Raw genomic sequence first — 19603 nt, 5'->3', positions numbered from 1 at the left:
CCAGCGGCAGTGAGTTCCGCACCTCCACCCCGTGCTCCCCGCCTACGGGACCAGACGCTGGGAAGAGGCAGCGGCGGGCCCCCCGGGCTGCCCCACGTGCAATCGGCCGCCCCGCCCGAACTGCGTGAGGCCGGAGAAGCTCCCCGGAATGCTGCTGGCCTAGGGTCCCGCTGTGCGCATGGGGGCCGGTCTGTGCCCGGTGCCAGCTCCTGCGGGGGGGCAGGTCTGTGCGCTGCTCCGTTCCTCCCCCCTGTGGGCCTGCTCTGTTCCTCCCCTCCCCCCCCCCGCGGGCCTGCTCCGTTTCTCCTCTCCCCTCCCCCCCCGCGGGCCTGCTCCGTTCCTCTCCCCTCCCCTCCCCCCCGCGGGCCTGCTCTGTTCCTCCCCCCTCCCCTCCCCCCCCCGCGGGCCTGCTCCGTTCCTCCCCCCCCCCTCCCCTCCCCCCCCCCGCGGGCCTGCTCCGTTCCTCCTCTCCCCCTCCCCTCCCCCCCCCGCGGGCCTGCTCTGTTCCTCCCCTCTCCTCCCCCCCCCCCCCGCGGGCCTGCTCTGTTCCTCCCCTCTCCTCCCCCCCCCCCCCGCGGGCCTGCTCTGTTCCTCCCCTCTCCCCTCCCCCCCCCCCCCCCCCGCGGGCCTGCTCTGTTCCTCCCCTCTCCCTCCCCCCCCCCCCCCCCCCCCGCGGGCCTGCTCTGTTCCTCCCCTCTCCCCTCTCCTCCCCCCCCCCCCCCCGCGGGCCTGCTCTGTTCCTCCCCTCTCCCCCTCCCCTCCCCCCCCGCGGGCCTGCTCTGTTCCTCCCCTCTCCCCTCCCCCCCCCCCCGCGGGCCTGCTCTGTTCCTCCCCTCTCCTCCCCCCCCCCGCGGGCCTGCTCTGTTCCTCCCCTCCCCCCCTCCCTGCTCTCCTCCCCTCCCCCCCCCGCGGGCCTGCTCTGTTCCTCCCCTCTCCCCCCCTCCCCCCCCCCCCGCGGGCCTGCTCTGTTCCTCCCCTCTCCCCCCCCCCGCCCTGCTCTCCTCCCCCTCCTCCCCCCCCCCGCGGGCCTGCTCTGTTCCTCCCCTCTCCCCTCTCCTCCCCCCCCCCCCCCCGCGGGCCTGCTCTGTTCCTCCCCTCCCCTCCCCTCCCCCCCCCCCCCCCCCTGCGGGCCTGCTCTGTTCCTCCCCTCTCCCCCCCTCCCCCCCCCCCCCCCCCCCTCCTCCCCTCTCCTCCCCCCCCCCGCGGGCCTGCTCTGTTCCTCCCCTCCCCCCCCCCCCCCCGCGGGCCTGCTCTGTTCCTCCCCTCTCCCCCCCCTCCCCGCGGCTGGCACGGCCCCGCCCCCTTGGCGGCCCGTGTCCGCGCTCGGCCCCCGTAGCGGGGGGGGGGGGCGGGGCCGGGAGCACGCGGCGCGCGGTCGCAGCGGAGGCGCCATGGCCGATTATCTCATCAGCGGCGGCACCGGCTACGTGCCCGACGACGGGCTCACGGCGCAGCAGCTGCTGCACTGCGGGGACGGGCTCACCTACAAGTGCGGCGGGGGGGAGTGGGGGGGGGGGGCTGGAGACGGGAGGGGCAGGGGGGAGTGGGGGGGGGCTGGGCGGGAGGGGCAGGGGGGGTGGGGGGGCGGCTGGAGGGAGGGGCAGGGGGGAGGGGGGGGGGCTGGAGACGGGAGGGGCGGGGGGGGGCTGGAGGGGAGGGGCAGGGGGGAGTGGGGGGGGGCTGGAGACGGGAGGGGCGGGGGGAGTGGGGGGGCGGCTGGAGACGGGAGGGGCAGGGGGGAGTGGGGGGGCGGCTGGGAGAGGGGCGGGAGGGGGGGCGGCGGGGGGGAGTGGGGGGGCGGCTGGAGACGGGAGGGGCGGGGGGGAGTGGGGGGGGCGGGCTGGAGACGGGAGGGGCGGGGGAGTGGGGGGGGCGGGCTGGAGACGGGAGGGGCAGGGGGGGTGGGGGGGGGGCTGGAGACGGGAGGGGCAGGGGGGTGTGGGGGGGGCTGGAGACGGGGAGTTGGGGTCCGCCCTATCTGGAGGTGGATTGGGGGAGAGCGGGCGGGGGACGGGAGGCCCGGAAGGGAGGTTGGGGGGGCGGGCCGGCGGGCAAGGGGTCCTGGGGGGGAGATTAGGGGGCCAGCTGGGGACAGGGAGGAGGTGGGGGGGGGCTGAGCTGGGGGACTCGTGGGGCGCCGGGGCTGGCCAGGCTCTGCAGGCTGGGCCTGGGGCGGAGGGGGTTGCTGTGACTAGCCTGCCCCCGCCACTGGATGGTTGCTGCTCTGGGGCCCATTTGTCATGTTCTCTCTGCCCCTCCTGCAGCGACTTTCTCATTCTTCCCGGCTACATCGACTTCACCGCAGACCAGGTGGTGAGTGGGGGCTGCTCCGCTGGCTGGGCCAGCTCCTTGCTCGCAGGCTGCTCTGTCTGCCGCGGGGCCAGACACAGAATCGCAGGGCACTGGGCCTGGCGTCGCCTGGCGTCCAGTCCCCACCCTCACGGCAGGGCCAGGCACCGTGCAGATCAGGGCGGCCCACGGCGCGATTGGGGCTGTGGTGCAGTTTGGGTTGATACGTGTTTTAGTCGTTAAGTCCCTGGACTGTCATTGTCACGGGGTGGAATTGGGTCAATGTAGCTTGTATTAATATCAGCAGAACTGACTTCAATGGGGCCAGTGGTTGTGCCGTCTTGCCTTAATCTTTGTATTCATGCCCGCCAGTGTGAAAGAAGCTATTTGCATATATTTGCATGTATATGCAACCGCACTTAAGTCTCGGTCCTCGGCATGTGCTGAGTGTATCATTGTGGCCCCCAGGGCTTCCAAAGTTGAGTAGCCCTGATCTAGAGCATCCCTGGCAGGTGTCTGTCCAGCCTGCTCTTAAAGATCTCCAGTGATGGAGATTCCACAACCCCCGGCAATTTATCCCAGTATTTGACCACCTGACAGGCAGGAAGTTTTCCCTAATGTCCAACCTGAGCCCACTGTTTCTTGTTCCTCCCTCAGAGGCCAAGGAGAACAGTTTGTCTCCCTCTTCATGGTGCCCCGTTAGATACGTTGCAGGGGGAGAGAGCGATCTTTCTGTTCGTTAGCTCCTGCCTGGCCTGGGAGCTAAATTCCTGCCCACGTTGCTAGAAGATCCTGGGAACTAAGAAAAGCGCTTTGCTGGAAAGCAGCGGGGTGTGGGCAAATAGCAGAAATCCGTGCTGGTTTCCTGGGGTTGGCAGGCCTGGGTAGAGCTGCTTTGGGGTGAGCGTGCATGCTACCGCAACCAACCTCTTCTTTTTAGGACCTGACTTCAGCTTTGACCAAAAAGATAACCTTGAAGACGCCCTTGGTCTCCTCTCCCATGGACACAGTGACGGAGGCCAGCATGGCCATTGCAATGGCGGTGAGGCCACGGGTCAGCCCCGTCGAAGGGGGGATGTGGCTGCCGTCAGCCGAACCTGTCGATGCGGGTTCCCAAGACCCATGACGCCGTCTGCGTTAACCCCTTGCATGGGCGTCGGTATTACCACTTGCTGGTTTTCAGAACCGCTGCAGCTGGCCTTGCGTCTAATCTCTCTGAGTTAGCAACGAGCTCTCCTACCAGCATAGCCTCTCGCCTGCCGGAGGCTTCTGAATTCTCAGGCCAAACAGACAGTTTGTAACATGCAGCAACACCTGATGTTAAATCAGCTTAAAACGGGCGTGTGGGTCAGGCTGGTGTCTCGTACGCAGCCAAGGCTCTGGGGAGGGGGAAATTGTATCTTTGGGTAAGAAATTCCTGGAACGGACTCTGTCCTCCGCGTACACAATCCCCACCAGCGGTGCAGTCTGTTTTCTCTACCTGCTTGTTGGATTCACTAAATACATTTAAGGGCCTCTCTTGTTGCTGCCTCTGTGTTCACAGCTCACAGGTGGGATTGGATTCATCCATCATAACTGCACACCGGAATTCCAGGCCAATGAAGTACGGAAAGTTAAGGTAAAGACTGGCCGAAGCTGGAATCGGGGAGCTGCACCGACCACGTCCAAAGGCCTCTGGCTCCGGCTTGAGAGACCATGAGCGAGGCTTCAGCAGAGGAGGGTGGCAGGCATTGTAGTCTCCTAGAGCAGTGGCGCTGGTCCGTTCCGGCGTGCAGGACCTCGCAGCTGGGGGTGTTAAATCTCGGTTCCTTGAATAGTCGAGTAACCTCATGGATTCTTACGGTTACTCGACGAGTCCCCAGCGGCGGGGCCTGCAGCCCGTGTGCTCCAGCCCCACTCCCACGGAGCCCCCCCGCCGCTGCACACTGCTGCCTCTGATAGAGCGCAGGGTGCCAGATGGAGCTGGTATGTGAGGGGCAGGTCCCTTCGTGGACCAACTGCCTGTCGCCTCTTAAATGCTGAGCCGCAGCGGGGCAGGTCCCGGACCCGGCGCAGGCCAGGGCTGAGATAGCAGGATGGCCAGCAGCCTAGTGCTGGGGGAAGTGTGTGGTCTGTAGCATTAACCTATAAGCTTTGCTTATCAGTTCATCGATGCCTGTTACATCCCTACTCGCAACCGCTGCTCGCTGAGTGTGGGGGCTCTCGGCCGGGATGCTGGCGTGAGAACCCCGCCTGCTGTTTTAAAGGCTCAGTGCCCCATAGAGGGGCAGAAAGGGGTGTGACTTGTCCAGTGCTGCATCCTTGCTACTGTGCCCCAGGGATCGTCCTGCCGGTGTGGGGCAGCGACAGGCCTTCCCGGCGCTCTGCCCGTCGGCCGACAGCCGGCACCATGTGGTTTGCTCTAAATGTGCTTTGTTTCAGAAATACGAGCAGGGGTTCATCACCGACCCCGTGGTGCTGAGCCCCAAGGACAGCGTGCGAGACGTGTTGGAAGCCAAGGCCCGCCACGGATTCTGCGGCATCCCGATCACAGACACCGGCAAGATGGGGAGTAAGCTGGTGGGGATCATCTCCTCCCGAGACATTGACTTCCTGAAGGAGGAGGAGCAGGACTCGCCCCTCAGCGAGGTTTGTGGGGCGGCCCGCGCTCTGCGGGGGGGAGTTGGGCAGGAAGTGCTGTGCACGCGGCGCAGTGTGTGAGCGGGGGCCGGGGCCTGGCTCTGTCGGACTCCAGGCTGAACCTGCTCTTTCTGGTGCGTCGTTGACTTGGAAGGGGCACGAGTGGAAAGAATTCCCCTGTGGCCAGAGCCGTAGTGCCCTTCTGTGGGGCAGGGACTGGGGCCGTTACAGTGCGTGTCATTCGGTTCACTTGCGTGGTTCCCCGTCTCCTCGCAGGGGCTCCTGGGGGCAGCGTGGAGCCGTTTGGGTAGCCAGTAGGCTCAGGCGTCTGTTCCCTGCTTCGAGGGCTACGGTCTGACACCCCAGTACAAGCCAGACCCACTGATTGGCTCGTGCCGTTTGGCTCCTGGCTCTGGCTCTGCCGGGGACTTGGGTAGTGCAGCTAGTGGCCCAGTGGCCGCACTTGCCCAGGTCTCCTTACACACTGCCCTTCTCCCGGAGCCCTCGTCTCCCTGCTGCTCCCTCCCGTCAGCCGGCACTCGCGTCGTTGTCCTGGGGCTGAGCTGGCTGCGGATGCCAGCAGGGGGGAGCTGTCAGCACCTCTCGGCCAGCTCTGCCTTCCTGACGAGGTCAGCATGAGCTAAAGATAGAGCCCCCTTGGCCCGGCACGCCTGCCCCAGCGCCGTTCCAGTCTCCTCTGGCTCGCCACAGAGGCGTTTCGGGACCGGCCTCAGAGGGCCAGCTAGCGCCCTGCTGGTCTCTGGCCGCTCCCCCCAGTGGGGTGGAACTGGAGGCCTTTTTCCTGTTGCTCTTCTTTGAAACGCTGCCTCCTGTCTGCGCAACAAGGCAAGAGTTGGTTTCCCGGGTCTTTGGCCTGGTTCTCGTTCCACTTGTGATCCAGCTGTCACGTCGCTCGCTGCTCTGCTGGCTCGCCCCTTGGTGCAAGCCAGCCCCTCGCTCCTGGGCTGAGCTGTTTCTCTGCTGAACTCGGGATGCTGAGCCCTGTACAGATGCACACTGGGCTGGCTTGGCAGCGTGAATTAGGGGAGACTCTTCTCCCACCCTTGCCCTTCTGCAGCGTCAGACGCTCCCGAGCAGAGTCCCCATAATGTGCCGGGGGGGCACTTAATGCATTGTGGGACATGGTGCTGGGCTGGCCGCAGTCTGAGGTGGAAGGGGCGGGGCAGGGGACTAGTCTCCCCCTGAGCTGTCAGGGCCAGAGACTTGGAATTAAAAGCCCAGGAAAGGGCTCCCGGCCTGTGGCTACCGCATTGCCCAGGGTTGCTGCGGCTATTTAAAGGGCTTGCGGCCCCAGCCCTTGCTGGGTTAGCGCCGTGACCGGAGCCATTTCGGTAGGATCCTGCGCCTGGAAATTCGGTGGCCCGGGCAGCGGGATATAAACAGAAAGCGGCCAGGCTCCGTGCGCGGGTCAGACCCGGCCCGGCCCCGAGGAAGGGAGCGCTGTGCGAAAGCCGGCCCAGGCTCCGTGCGCGGGTCAGACCCGGCCCGGCCCCGAGGAAGGGAGCGCTGTGCGAAAGCCGGCCCAGGCGCCGTGCGCGAGTCAGACCTGGCCCGGCCCCGAGGAAGGGAGCGCTGTGCGAAAGCCGGCCCAGGCTCCGTGCGCGGGTCAGACCCGGCCCGGCCCCGAGGAAGGGAGCGCTGTGCGAAAGCCGGCCCAGGCTCCGTGCGCGGGTCAGACCCGGCCCCGAGGAAGGGAGCGCTGTGCGAAAGCCGGCCCAGGCTCCGTGTGCGGGTCAGACCCGGCCCGGCCCCGAGGAAGGGAGCGCTGTGCGAAAGCCGGCCCAGGCGCCGTGCGCGGGTCAGACCCGGCCCCGAGGAAGGGAGCGCTGTGCGAAAGCCGGCCCAGGCTCCGTGCGCGGGTCAGACCCGGCCCGGCCCCGAGGAAGGGAGCGCTGTGCGAAAGCCGGCCCAGGCTCCGTGCGCGGGTCAGACCTGGCCCGGCCCCGAGGAAGGGAGCGCTGTGCGAAAGCCGGCCCAGGCGCCGTGCGCGGGTCAGACCCGGCCCGGCCCCGAGGAAGGGAGCGCTGTGCGAAAGCCGGCCCAGGCTCCGTGTGCGGGTCAGACCCGGCCCGGCCCCGAGGAAGGGAGCGCTGTGCGAAAGCCGGCCCAGGCTCCGTGTGCGAGTCAGACCCGGCCCCGAGGAAGGGAGCGCTGTGCGAAAGCCGGCCCAGGCTCCGTGCGCGGGTCAGACCCGGCCCCGAGGAAGGGAGCGCTGTGCGAAAGCCGGCCCAGGCTCCGTGCGCGGGTCAGACCCGGCCCCGAGGAAGGGAGCGCTGTGCGAAAGCCGGCCCAGGCTCCGTGCGCGGGTCAGACCCGGCCCCGAGGAAGGGAGCGCTGTGCGAAAGCCGGCCCAGGCTCCGTGCGCGGGTCAGACCCGGCCCCGAGGAAGGGAGCGCTGTGTGAAAGCCGGCCCAGGCTCCGTGCGCGGGTCAGACCCGGCCCCGAGGAAGGGAGCGCTGTGTGAAAGCCGGCCCAGGCGCCGTGCGAGGGTCAGACCCGGCCCCGAGGAAGGGAGCGCTGTGCGAAAGCCGGCCCAGGCTCCGTGCGCGGGTCAGACCCGGCCCGGCCCCGAGGAAGGGAGCGCTGTGCGAAAGCCGGCCCAGGCGCCGTGCGCGAGTCAGACCCGGCCCGGCCCCGAGGAAGGGAGCGCTGTGCGAAAGCCGGCCCAGGCGCCGTGCGCGAGTCAGACCCGGCCCGGCCCCGAGGAAGGGAGCGCTGTGCGAAAGCCGGCCCAGGCGCCGTGCACGGGTCAGACCCGGCCCGGCCCCGAGGAAGGGAGCGCTGTGCGAAAGCCGGCCCAGGCGCCGTGTGCGAGTCAGACCCGGCCCGGCCCCGAGGAAGGGAGTGCTGTGCGAAAGCCGGCCCAGGCGCCGTGCGCGGCTCAGACCCGGCCCCGAGGAAGGGAGCGCTGTGCGAAAGCCGGCCCAGGCTCTGTGCGCGGCTCAGACCCGGCCCCGAGGAAGGGAGCGCTGTGCGAAAGCCGGCCCAGGCTCCGTGTGCGGGTCAGACCCGGCCCGGCCCCGAGGAAGGGAGCGCTGTGCGAAAGCCGGCCCAGGCTCTGTGCGCGGGTCAGACCCGGCCCGGCCCCGAGGAAGGGAGCACTGTGCGAAAGCCGGCCCAGGCTCTGTGCGCGGGTCAGACCCGGCCCGGCCCCGAGGAAGGGAGCGCTGTGTGAAAGCCGGCCCAGGCTCCGTGTGCGGGTCAGACCCGGCCCGGCCCCGAGGAAGGGAGCGCTGTGCGAAAGCCGGCCCAGGCTCTGTGCGCGGGTCAGACCCGGCCCGGCCCCGAGGAAGGGAGCACTGTGCGAAAGCCGGCCCAGGCGCCGTGCGCGAGTCAGACCCGGCCTGGCCCCGAGGAAGGGAGCGCTGTGCGAAAGCCGGCCCAGGCTCCGTGTGCGGGTCAGACCCGGCCCGGCCCCGAGGAAGGGAGCGCTGTGCGAAAGCCGGCCCAGGCTCCGTGTGCGGGTCAGACCCGGCCCGGCCCCGAGGAAGGGAGCGCTGTGCGAAAGCCGGCCCAGGCGCCGTGCGCGAGTCAGACCCGGCCCGGCCCCGAGGAAGGGAGCGCTGTGCGAAAGCCGGCCCAGGCTCCGTGTGCGGGTCAGACCCGGCCCGGCCCCGAGGAAGGGAGCGCTGTGCGAAAGCCGGCCCAGGCGCCGTGCGCGGGTCAGACCCGGCCTGGCCCCGAGGAAGGGAGCGCTGTGTGAAAGCCGGCCCAGGCGCCGTGCGCGGGTCAGACCCGGCCCGGCCCCGAGGAAGGGAGCGCTGTGCGAAAGCCGGCCCAGGCGCCGTGCGCGGGTCAGACCCGGCCCGGCCCCGAGGAAGGGAGCGCTGTGTGAAAGCCGGCCCAGGCGCCGTGTGCGGGTCAGACCCGGCCTGGCCCCGAGGAAGGGAGCGCTGTGTGAAAGCCGGCCCAGGCTCCGTGTGCGGGTCAGACCCGGCCCGGCCCCGAGGAAGGGAGCGCTGTGCGAAAGCCGGCCCAGGCGCCGTGCGCGGGTCAGACCCGGCCTGGCCCCGAGGAAGGGAGCGCTGTGCGAAAGCCGGCCCAGGCTCCGTGTGCGGGTCAGACCCGGCCCGGCCCCGAGGAAGGGAGCGCTGGGCTGTGCTGGAGCTAGGTCCCTGGCCTGGCAGGAGTTCTTGGACAGTGGCTGGAAGAGGAGTCTGCTGCTGAAATCCCAATGGGAGGGTGTCCGTCGGGCAGGCCTCTCTGGCCCCCCTGCAGTAGGGGAAGACAGCTCTGTGCTGCGCCCCAGGTGGCTTGGGGTGGCCTGTGCATGTCTGGGGGCAGGCCCTGCAGGGTCCCCCATGCGTTCCCTGGGTGGAGGGTAGTGGGACCCGGTGGCCACTGGCTTGGGTTCCCGCCGTGGGTCCTGTGGGCCGGCACTCGCTCACCTGGGACTCTCGCTCTTCGCTCAGATTATGACCAGGCGGGAGGATCTGGTCGTGGCCCCTGCAGGGGTAACGTTAAAGGAAGCAAATGAAATTCTGCAGAGGAGCAAAAAAGGTAACGGGCATAGCTGTGCGGGGGCGGGGAAGGTTGGGGTGTGAGCCCCGGGCGTGTGGGTGCCTGTAAGTGCGCACTCCACACCCTACGCTGGGTTCTTAATACCAGTGGTTTTCCCTGCACTAAGACTGTGATGCCAGGCGTCCCCTGGGGTGCCTTGCAGCTCTCCCACGGGGGGGGGGTAGTTTGGACAGGCATGTCCTGGAGCCCCGAATGAGCGTGAGGACCGGAGTCAGACTGTCACCTCCCTCTGGAGAGCTCCGGGATTCCTGCCGGCCAGCGTGCCGGGAAGCTGCAGATGCCAAGCGCACGCTTGGCTGCAGCCGTGGATCCTGTCTGCAGTTCCGAGCGTTGGCGGCTTGGGTCTGTGCAGGGTTTTGTGGCAGAGGCGGCTCTGCAGGATGCTCAGCATCGTACCCGCCGAGGCCGGCTTGTCGTTCTGGCAGCAGGGCGAGGACCTGGCGCGCAGCGTGAGCGGGTCCTTTCGCTGCCCGGCTGCCGGGGCTCTGCAGAGACTTTCTCTTCACTGCCAGGCAAGCTGCCGATTGTCAACGCGCAGGATGAGCTGGTGGCTATAATCGCCCGCACGGATCTGAAGAAGAACCGGGATTACCCGCTGGCATCCAAAGACGCTAAGAAGCAGCTGCTCTGCGGCGCGGCGATCGGGACCCACGAGGACGACAAGTACCGTCTGGACCTTCTGGTGCAGTCGGGGGTGGACGTCGTCGTCTTGGTGAGCGCCAGGCCTGGCTTGGGCTCGGCTCGCCCCGAGACGTTCGGTTGGGGTGGCTCTTAGAGCGGAGCTTCGGCACGGGCTGGCCCGGGGGCAGGAGCAGACCCCGCTCCGAATGCCCAGGCAGGGGCGCCGCGCGCTGCCCTGCGCTCAGGCTCAGGGGTAAGTGCCCTGGTCTCAGCTGACCTTGGACTGACGTTGGGCGTGCTGGGCTCCTGCTGTGAAATCAGCCTGGCTTGGCCACAGCTCCTGGTACCATGGGTTAGTCTGAGCGCCCCCCTCCCCTCTTTGAATGGGTTAACGTGGGGCAGTGGGGGGCGGTACTGCAGCCTCTCCTGCAGTAACCTTGTGCTGCTCTTGCCTCTTTGGGGCGGGGCCCACCGCTCCGCCCCCACCACTTCCGATTTCAGTAGCCGCCATCCCCTGGCCAGCGACAGCTGATGCCACTGCTCTGTGCTGAGCTCTCTAGCCCCGGGGTGCTCGCTGCCAGGCCTGGGCGACGCTTCCCTCTGGCTCCGCACAGCTGGGGAGTCCACCCGCCAGCGTGGCACCTCGGCCCGCTGAACCCCGGGGCGGGGCAGTTGGGCTGAAGGGAGAACGCTGCGCCGCACTCCTGGGGGGCCCCGCTTGTGTGGGAGGTGAGCGCCCCCTGGCGGCGGCAGGGTGGGCAGCGCGGGCGAGAGCCGTAGGGTGGGCGCGGCTCGCATGTTGCACGTGGGGCCGAGGCTGCTGTGAAGACGCCCCGGGAGTCCCCCGAACAGCCGACAGCTCCTCACGCCTAGGCCGGGAAAGGGGGCCCGTCGCTAGTCCAGTAATTCTCTGCCAGGTGCGGCTCCTCTCCCACCCGCCCCGCCGGGCCCCGCGTTCGAGGGCCTGCTCTGTGTCTCGTGGCGGCCCGGCGGTGGGAGTCAGACCCTTGGGCGCTAGCCGGGCTGACCCGCTGTGTGTTCTCCTCTAGGATTCCTCGCAGGGCAATTCCATTTTCCAGATCAACATGATCAAGTACGTCAAGGAGAAGCACCCGGCTCTGCAGGTCATTGGTGGCAACGGTAATGCGGGCGCTCGGCTGGCTGCGCTTCCGTTGCGGGGCGAGCGCGGTGGCGTGGGCGCGCCCTGCGGGGCTGGGGCCTGGCGGGGAACGGCCTGTCCGTGTGCAGGCCCCGCCCGCACCGACCCTCCCCTCCCTGCGCTCTGAGTGTCCGGAGCCTGGCTCCGAGGCCCTGCCCAGTGGGAAAGACATGGGAACATCCACGAACCGGCTCCCTCCCTCACCTTGTTACCCGCTGTGTCGACGCCCGGCCGGCCCGGAGACTCCTGCGCACGAGGGACACGGCTCGGCCTCCAGCCCTTGGAGGGACGTTAAAGGGCCCTTGTTTCGGCAAGCGTGTACCGCTGCTATGGTCACGGATCCGCTGCGCACCCACCCTGCCGCCTCCACATCCGCCCGCGGCGTGGGGCGGGGCTGCGGGTAACCGGGAGGGGTCCCGGAACAGCTGTGGCTCAGCAGCCAGTGCAAGGAGCGGGATCACCCTCAGCCATGAGCCAGGTTTGGAGACTTCTCCCCCCCCGGCAGGGTCCCTCGGGCGGTGCCGACAGGTGCTCTCACAGGAGGGAAGCGCTCGCTGGCAGGATTGCGCGCAGACACCGGCGGCCTGCTTCCCCAAGGGCTCTTCGTGGGCCCCGCGGGGGGGCTGTGCCTGTGCAGGGAGCCCCTTTCCCGCCAGCCAGCTGCGGGAGGAAGCCGTGGCAGGGCGCGCAGGCGGGGGAGGGAGACGCCGTGCTCAGCCACCTTTCCCTTTGCTTAGTGGTGACGGCCGCCCAGGCGAAGAATCTGATTGACGCCGGGGTGGACGCTCTGCGGGTCGGCATGGGCAGCGGCTCCATCTGCATCACGCAGGAAGGTAAAGAGTGTGAGGCTGGGCCGGAGCTGCGTGGGGCCAGCACGCCTGGGATGGGTCTGTACGGCCAGGGGGCAGGGCGTTAGCTGGGCAGGCTTGTCCCCCCTGCCAGGGCCTTTCCAGGAGCAGCGCCTGCTTGTTGGGTAGAAGGGCCGGGCCCTTGGGGTCCCGGAGAGGCCTGTCCCCGGGAGAGCTGGTGTGCTCAGTGGTGCCCCCCGTAGGTGCGACTCCCTGGCCAGGTGACCCCCTCTCTGCCCGCGAAGGCCAGGCTGGGGGCTGTTTGCCCAGCATGGCCCTGGGCGTGCGGTCTGGAGCGGAGCTGCTGCAGGGGCAGGCGGGCGCTGTTCCCGGGCCCCGCTCGCTAGCCTGGGCCGCTGGACATGCCCTGGAGCGAAGGCTGGCAGTGCGGTTCCAAGACTTCAAGGAAACAAGCGGGCAGAGGCGCCGGCCCCTCTTGGGCTTCCTCGCCTGGAACAGGGCAGTGCCCAGTGGAAGTAGCCCCGGCCATCCGCATGCAGGCGCCGGGGAACGGTGGCACCGCCCTGAACCTCGGATCTGGTCTTGCTCGGCCTGCTAAGGGAGCCCCCGCTGCTTGGCTGGGGAGACGAGTGTCTGTGGTGTGAGGATTTGGTACTGAAAAGCCGCCCTTACCTACGCGCTCCCCTGCTGCGCCAGCCCCTCTGGGAGGGGCCAGGCCCGGGGCCTGCACGAGGCTTCCTGCTCTTCTCTCCTCTTGGCTCGCTCGGCCAGGGCCACCGCATGGTTTCTGGAGCTCTGGCAGCATGGCCGTGGGGGGGCTCTGTCCAGCCCTTGTTCGCCTCGGGCTGCTGGTGCTCAGCACCGGTTGGGTTACTCGGGCTCCTCCTCAGCCCAGGCCTGGCAGCGTCCCCGGGCAGCGCCGCGCCCCCGGCTCGGCCTGGCAGCGTCCCCGGGCAGCGCCGCGCCCCCGGCTCGGCCTGGCAGCGTCCCCGGGCAGCGCCGCGCCCCCGGCTCGGCCTGGCAGCGCCCCCGGGCAGCGCCGCGCCCCCGGCTCGGCCTGGCAGCGCCCCCGGGCAGCGCCGCGCCCCCGGCTCGGCCTGGCAGCGCCCCCGGGCAGCGCCGCGCCCCCGGCTCGGCCTGGCAGCGCCCCCGGGCAGCGCCGCGCCCCCGGCTCGGCCTGGCAGCGCCCCCGGGCAGCGCCGCGCCCCCGGCTCGGCCTGGCAGCGTCCCCGCTCGGCCCCTGGCTCTGCCACCTTTCTAAACTGTCTGTTTGTTTTTGTTCAGCTGCTCCACAGGTCCCTCCAGAGCTAAAGTCCCACAGCCCCAAGTGCCCGTCTTCTGTCATGGGCACCTATAGTAAGTCACTTGCCCTGGTCTCAACCTCAGGCTGGCTTGAAGCAGGACCCTGATTGGCTGCACTTGGCCCCTCCGCTTGTTTGACATTGAGTTGTGGATGCACTTGGGGTTCTGTGGCTTTGGACACTGGTAGTGGCCCAACAGCGGGGCTCTGCCGTGGCTTCTGAAGCAGGGCTCTGCCTCGTCCACACTGAGCCCAGCTGGAGGGCGTGCCTGGAAGTCAGGGCTGGGGACGGCCTCCAGCGGGAAGGCACAGCAGGTGCTTAGGCCTGGGATCTGCTCTTCTGGGCACTGGGACAGGTTTCAGAGTCGCTCCATCTCGCCCGGGAGCGCGAGTTCAGCGGGGACTCCCCCAGCCCAGGCTGGCCCCTTGTCCCTCCCAGGGGCTGGCCGGCCCTCAACTTGCCAATGCTCCAGGGTCAAGCAGGGGACCAGATTGATCTTGGCTTTTGTCCCTTCTGCGCTCCGAAGGGGAAGGAGTCTGGTGCGGACCCTGGGCCGTACCCACTAGCATGACAGGCCTTTCCGGGGGCAGCCCCTTGCCGGCCTTGCTCCGATTACAGGGGAAGGGTGTCGTGTGAACCCTGCTTCAGAAGCCTGGGGCAGCCGGATGCGGTCACGCCAGGGTCCCCTGTGCAGAGGGGACTTCCAGAGGGCTGGCCTCTAGCCAGACAAGCAGTCGCGCACTGCTCTGAGGCAGGGGCCAGTTGCCCAGAGGAGATGGCGCCCGTGCGGCAGTACCGAGCGAGACCATTTCTCGCGCTAGCAGCAGGCCCGTCTTCGTGGCCGCCTGCAATTCCCGTGCTGAGCACTAGGAGCAGAGGGAGAAAGACGCGTGTGGTGGTGCCAAGTGACCGTGCACAGACCCTCGCTCCTGGCAAAGCTCCGTCTCTGAGTGGCTGCTCCCCGGTGCCAGCCTCTCCCCCTGCAGCAAACGTGGCCTCGCCCCGAATTACTAATCGTGCATGTTCGTGATCACCGCTTGGAGGCTGGGCCTCCAGGTGGTGGGCGAAGGGTTTGCTGCACTTTGCATGCACCTGGCTGGGGCGCGTAGCAGATGCGGCTCCCTGGGGGCGTTCCTTTGTGCAGTGGAAAGCCTGCGAAATCAGGCCGTGGACGGCTGGACTGGAAAGAGCCCCTGCTGTGCCGGGGAGCTGGGGTTTCCGGCACCACTGTGGGCAGCGGCTCCTCAAAGAGAAGCATTGTCCTGCGCTCGGCTGCCTCTTCCTGCCGAGAGGCTGCGCTGGGGACTCACTGGGTGGGGCTGCCCGGACTCCAGGCGGTGAAGGACGGACCGGCTGCTCTCCGGGTTTCACCAGGTCTCGGCTCGTCCTGTAACCACTGCCAGGCCGGCACGGCACGGCCCTGGCCCCGGGGCCGGTCTGCTTGGTTCCGCAGGCCTGTGGCCATGGGCACCGCTGCAGCACCTAGTGCTTGACCACTCGTCCTCTCTCTCCCTGCCTCTAGTCTTGGCCTGCGGCAGGCCCCAGGCCACGGCCGTGTACAAAGTGTCTGAATACGCCCGGCGGTTTGGGGTCCCGGTGATCGCCGACGGAGGGATCCAGACTGTGGGGCACATCGCCAAGGCCCTGGCACTCGGTGCCTCCACAGGTGAGGGGCAGGGGGTCTCCTTTCGGGGTGACTTGCTCTGGCCCTTGGAATTTCAGCCCGAGCAAGCTCTTCCCTGACTGCACGCTCAGGCAGTGCACGGGGAGCCGAGATCCATGGGAGAGGGTGCTTGGGGGCAGGGACTTTTTGCTGTTTGCTGGAGGCACAAAGGCCAACTGCAAACCCAGCAAGTGTCAGGGCTCAGCCGAACCCTTCTCCCTAAGCTTGTCTGCTCCTGCCGTTCCTCCCCCCACACCCTGCTACTGGGGAAGAGGCTCAGGCAGCCTCCCCCTGGGCCTGCCAGCGCTCAGCTCTTGCCAACCTTGCTGCCTGCAGTGATGATGGGCTCGCTCCTGGCGGCAACCACGGAAGCCCCCGGTGAGTACTTCTTCTCGGACGGCATCCGGCTGAAGAAGTACCGGGGCATGGGCTCGCTGGATGCCATGGACAAGAACCTGGGCAGCCAGACCCGCTACTTCAGGTAGGAGACCCGGTGCCCGCCGTGCACTAGCCTGCCAGGCTGCGGGTCGCTTCATGGGCCCTCGCTTCTAATCCTCCGCAGTGAGACAGACAAGATCAAAGTGGCCCAGGGGGTCTCGGGCGCGGTGCAAGACAAAGGTTCAATCCACAAGTTCATCCCCTACCTGATCGCTGGGATCCAGCACTCCTGCCAGGACATCGGTGCCAAGAGCCTGACCCAAGTCAGGTAAGGGACTGCCCGTGTGTGCGTGTGCCAAAGCTTTGGTCTGCCCTGGCCGTGCCCTGATAGGCTTCCCTTGCAGAGCCATGATGTACTCCGGGGAGCTGAAGTTTGAAAAGAGGACGACATCCGCCCAGGTGGAAGGCGGAGTGCATGGCCTCCACACGTGAGTCCCTCGCCGGGCGGGTGGCAGGGATGAGGGGCTGGGACAACGCACAGCAGCTAAAGTCCCAGTCCTGCGGAGCTGAGCCAACGTTCCTGTCTGTCTAGGTACGAGAAGCGACTCTTCTGAGGGAAGGCCTGGCTGCGTGCCGGGCGCCGGAACTGCTCCTTTCACAGAAGTGCCACTGTCCTGCGTGCACCTGCTGCAGCCCCGCTGCTCCGCCCGCGCGCTGGCCCCTTTTACAATAAAGGAAAAGGTGGGGCTCCTTTTCTGGGCCCCACCACACTGTGGCCCTGCTTCTCGTGGATCCCCGGCTCCCAGAACTCGCTCTAGTGTGCGGCTGGGCGCGGTGTGCTGCGCGCTTCCCAAGGGCGCAGGGATGGCTTTGGTCAGGTTCGCTGGTCGAAGGGGTGGAGCTACTGCTCTAGACTGCGCTGCCTGAGTGACCCTTCCCATCCCTGGCCCAGCAGAATAAGCCAGGGGGCTGCCCTCTCTAAGGGACTGAGCCCCTGCTGGGGGAGACAGCCTGCCCGTGGCTGTTTTTCCTCTGCCTGAATTCACACGAGAAGCCACGTGCGGCAGCTGTGCACGGCCAGGGCCACGTTTATTCGGAGTATTTTCTCCTTCCTAGTAACAGTTCATGTTCCCTGTGCAGGGTGCGGCCAGCTCGGGGGGATGAGGGCAGCTGCGGCCATGCGGTGCTCGCCTCTCAGGAAGTTGAATGTTGCACAGGCATTAGGCTGAAAGAGAAGGCAAAGTCCCTGGTTGCCCATTGAAACAGAAGCCACCAGAGCCCCAGGCCCCGCCTTCCTGGAAGGAGGGTACAGGACAAGGCTGTTTCCACCCAGTGCTAGCCCAGGGTCTATTTGCAGGGGCAGAGAGCCACACGCGGCAAGGCCCTGGTGTGCCACACCTGGGCAGAGCCAAACCCTCAGCACTGGGCCAGGCCCACCCCCAGCCACAGCGGAGGAAAGGGCCAGGGCAGAGTCCGGGGGAGGACTGGGGCATTTCGAGGGGCCCACTGCACTAGAAGGGCGCCTTGGCCACCTCCACTGGGCCTGGCAGCCCTGAGGGGTCCCCGTACCGTGTCCTGCACCTCCACTGCGATCCCACACTCCCGCATGGACTTCAGGACAGCGGGGTCCAGGCGCTGCACCTTGTCACCCACACCCAGCACCAGGATTTCTAGCAGCAAGAGACAAGTCCAAGTGAGCGAACCCCCCCCCCTACATTTTCACCCCACAGCACAAGCAGCCTCGTGCACAAGTCCCTGAGTGCCCCCGGCTCTCGCCTCGGGGCCATGTGAAGGGGAGGGGAAGTTCTGCTTCGGCTCAGCCAAGGACAGGCAGCACAGAACCTGCGCCCAGCTCGCTTGGGGGCCTGGCACACCAACCAGTGACTGCCCAGCAGGCAGAGTTCAACGCAAGACCAGCCAGGCTGGGTCTGATCACAGGTCCATCTCGCCAGCCGCCTCGTGAACAAAACAATCATCCCTGCTCCATCGCACATGGGCTACGAGCCATTGCTGGGCCTAACCACCAGGAAGGTTCTAGTGCTCTTTTGAACCCTGTGACAGTCCTGCTCTTCACATCCTCTGGCGAGGAGTTCCACAGGCCAACTCCCTGCTGTTGGTTTTAAAGCTGCTATGGATTAATGTCATGGTGTGACCCCTAGGTCTTATGTTCTGGGAACAAGTAATTTTTCCTTATTCCCTTTCTCAGCTGGAAAGTCCGTGTTTTATTCATCTCCCCTCATGGCAGCGGCTCCAACCCCCCAATCGCTTGCTCTGTGGGGAGCAGCCGTAAGGCCCAGTGCCCGGCTCCCACCTACCTAGTCTGGGCTCCAGCAGCCGGAACAGCACCAGGCTGTCCTGCGTGATGTCCTGGTAGCAGCCAACCTGCAAGACAGGAAGGGCCAGCAGAGACCCCTTGCGCCTGGGCTGCACCCCTGCCCACTGGCCAGGAGTGTGGGGCAGCGGTCACACCTCGGAGACGTGTGAGGGCTGGGCTGGGCCTGGCCAAGCCCTGGACGCAACAGGGGCAGGCCGCTTCAGGGGGCATGCCCAGGGGCCCGTCTTGGGGACGGGTGGGTCTGGCTGGGGGGGGGGCGAGGAGCAAAAGGCTGGGGGTGGTGGTGCAGGGAGCGTGGTGTGCGGGGGTTCCCAGGGGAGGTGGGCTGTGGGTGGGTTCCCGGAAGGGGGGGCGAGGGGAGCGTGGCGTGCGCGGGGTCCCCGGGAGGGGTGGCCCGGGGGCGGTGCGGGGGGTCCCCAGGGGAAGCGTGGCTCGCAGGAGGTCCCGGGGGGGCGAGGGGGGGGTCCCCGGGGGGTGTGGCACGCGGGGGATTCCAGGGGGGAGCATGACTTGCGGGGGTTCCCGGGGGGGGGCGAGAGGGCGTGGCATGTGGGGGTCGCGGGGGGGGAGAGGGGAGCGTGGCGCGCGGGGAGTCCCCGGGGGGGGGGGGCGCAGAGGATTCCAGGGGGGAGTGTGGTTCGAGGGGGCGTGGCGTGCGGGGGTCCCCGGGGGGCGTGGTGCGCGGGGGGGTTCCCGGCTCGCGGGGGTCCCCGGGGGGCGGGGCGGGAGGGGTCCCGGGGGGGGGGGTGGGGCGGGGACTCACGTTCCACTGGAGCAGGGCGCGCGGCAGCAGCGCGCAGGGCCCGAGCAGGCGGGCCCCCCCCACGCAGAAGCCGCGCGCGCTGTAGCTCTCCACGAGGGCGGCGCCCGGCTCGTCCCGCTGCAGCAGCGTCAGGCGGCTCCGCTCGTAGCGCTCGTCGTCCGCGGGGCTCAGCCGGTGCGCGCGGCGGGGCGGCCTGCGGGGGGGGGCGCGTGAGAGGGGGGGCGGGGGGGGACCCGGAGCGGGGGGGGCCGAAGGGGCGGGGCGAGGGGGGGCTCACCGGGGCGGGCGGGGGCGGGGGGGGGGGGCTGAGGGGGCGGGGCGAGGGGGGAAAGGGGGGGAGGGGGCCGAAGGGGCGGGGGGGGCCGAAGGGGGCGGGGCAAGGGGGGACTCACCCGGGGGGGGGCGGGCGGGGCGGAGGGAGGGGGGCCGAGGGGGCGGGGCGGGGGGGGGGGGGGGCGGGGCGGAGGAGGGGGGGCCGAGGGGGCGGGGCGAGGGGGGAAAGGGGGGGGGCCGAAGGGGGCGGAGGGGGAGGAGGGGGGGGGCGGAGGGGGGGGGCCGAGGGGGGGGGCCGGGGGGGGGGGCCGAAGGGGGCGGGGGAGGAGGGGGGGCCGAAGGGGGCGGGGCGAGGGGGGAGGGGGGGGGCCGAAGGGGGCGGGGCGGGGGAGGAAGGGGGCGGGGCGAGGGGGGAAAGGGGGGGGCCGAAGGGGGCGAGGGAGAGGGGGGGCCGAAGGGGCGGGGCGGGGGGACTCACCCGGGCGCGGCGGGGCGGGGGGGGAGCAGCGCCCTCCGAGGGGCCGAGCGGCCCAGTGTCCTGCCCGCGGCCGGCAGCATGGCGGGAGCGCGCACGAACAGACCCCGCCCCCCGCCCGAAGATCGACAGGCCCAGGCCCCGCCCCCGCGCCGGGGAGGGGGCGGGGCCTTCGTGTCGGGAGACCGCAGCTCAGAGCGCCCCGCCCCGCCCACCCCGGACCCCCCCTGCCTGGGCCAGGTCCTGCCAAGCGCCCCCCAAACCCCCATCGCCCCCCCGCCCTGTGCCTGCCCCATAGCCCCACTGCCCTGTGCCAGCCTGCCCCATAGCCCCACCGCCCTGTGCCTGCCCCATAGCCCCACTGCCCTGTGCCAGC

At 68.9% G+C, this 19603-nt stretch overlaps 2 protein-coding genes across 3 annotated transcripts; one reads left to right on the top strand and one right to left on the bottom strand.

Annotated features, from left to right (window-relative positions):
- Positions 1–1327: 1327 nt before the first annotated feature.
- IMPDH2 (inosine monophosphate dehydrogenase 2) lies at positions 1328–16156 on the top strand. 2 transcript variants are annotated; one of them, XM_075938392.2, is made up of 15 exons: positions 1328–1489; positions 2265–2313; positions 3230–3331; positions 3833–3907; positions 4711–4917; positions 9342–9429; positions 9963–10162; positions 11121–11211; positions 11968–12063; positions 13324–13395; positions 14863–15006; positions 15340–15484; positions 15566–15709; positions 15786–15869; positions 15974–16156. In XM_075938392.2, exons 1-15 carry the CDS (start codon positions 1392–1394, stop codon positions 15993–15995), a joined length of 1617 nt encoding a protein of 538 aa, XP_075794507.1. In that variant the 5' UTR covers positions 1328–1391; the 3' UTR covers positions 15996–16156. The 2 variants fall into 2 exon arrangements, with proteins under 2 accessions (XP_075794507.1, XP_075794508.1); XM_075938393.2 differs by lacking the exon at positions 13324–13395 and having other exon boundaries at positions 1329–1489.
- Positions 16157–16446: 290 nt separating this feature from the next.
- NDUFAF3 (NADH:ubiquinone oxidoreductase complex assembly factor 3) lies at positions 16447–19384 on the bottom strand. Its single transcript, XM_075938394.2, has 5 exons — positions 19231–19384; positions 18480–18672; positions 17697–17763; positions 16951–17051; positions 16447–16606 (listed from the first exon to the last, which is right to left on the bottom strand). The coding sequence occupies exons 1-5, from the start codon at positions 19308–19310 to the stop codon at positions 16505–16507; spliced, it is 543 nt and encodes a 180-aa protein (XP_075794509.2). The 5' UTR covers positions 19311–19384; the 3' UTR covers positions 16447–16504.
- Between the last annotated feature and the right edge of the window lie 219 nt (positions 19385–19603).

This window comes from Pelodiscus sinensis, chromosome 11, assembly GCF_052426305.1.
Source record: "Pelodiscus sinensis isolate ZL-2025 chromosome 11, ASM5242630v1, whole genome shotgun sequence".
In the NCBI taxonomy this organism is placed as follows: Eukaryota; Metazoa; Chordata; order Testudines; family Trionychidae; genus Pelodiscus; species Pelodiscus sinensis.
This window is presented reverse-complemented; position numbering and strand designations above follow the sequence as displayed.

Excerpts from the sequence above, each read along its gene's own strand:
- IMPDH2 (XM_075938392.2), top strand. The coding sequence starts at position 1,392 with ATGGCCGATTATCTCATCAGCGGCGGCACCGGCTACGTGCCCGACGAC. Across the intron at positions 12,064-13,323 it reads CATCTGCATCACGCAGGAAG|CTGCTCCACAGGTCCCTCCA; the intron begins GTAAAGAGTGTG and ends GTTTTTGTTCAG. Across the intron at positions 15,007-15,339 it reads GGCACTCGGTGCCTCCACAG|TGATGATGGGCTCGCTCCTG; the intron begins GTGAGGGGCAGG and ends TGCTGCCTGCAG.
- NDUFAF3 (XM_075938394.2), bottom strand. The coding sequence starts at position 19,310 with ATGCTGCCGGCCGCGGGCAGGACACTGGGCCGCTCGGCCCCTCGGAGG. Across the intron at positions 18,673-19,230 it reads CCCCGCCCCGCCGCGCCCGG|GCCGCCCCGCCGCGCGCACC; the intron begins GTGAGTCCCCCC and ends CCCCCCCCGCAG. Across the intron at positions 16,607-16,950 it reads CAGTGGAGGTGCAGGACACG|CCTAATGCCTGTGCAACATT; the intron begins GTACGGGGACCC and ends CTTCTCTTTCAG.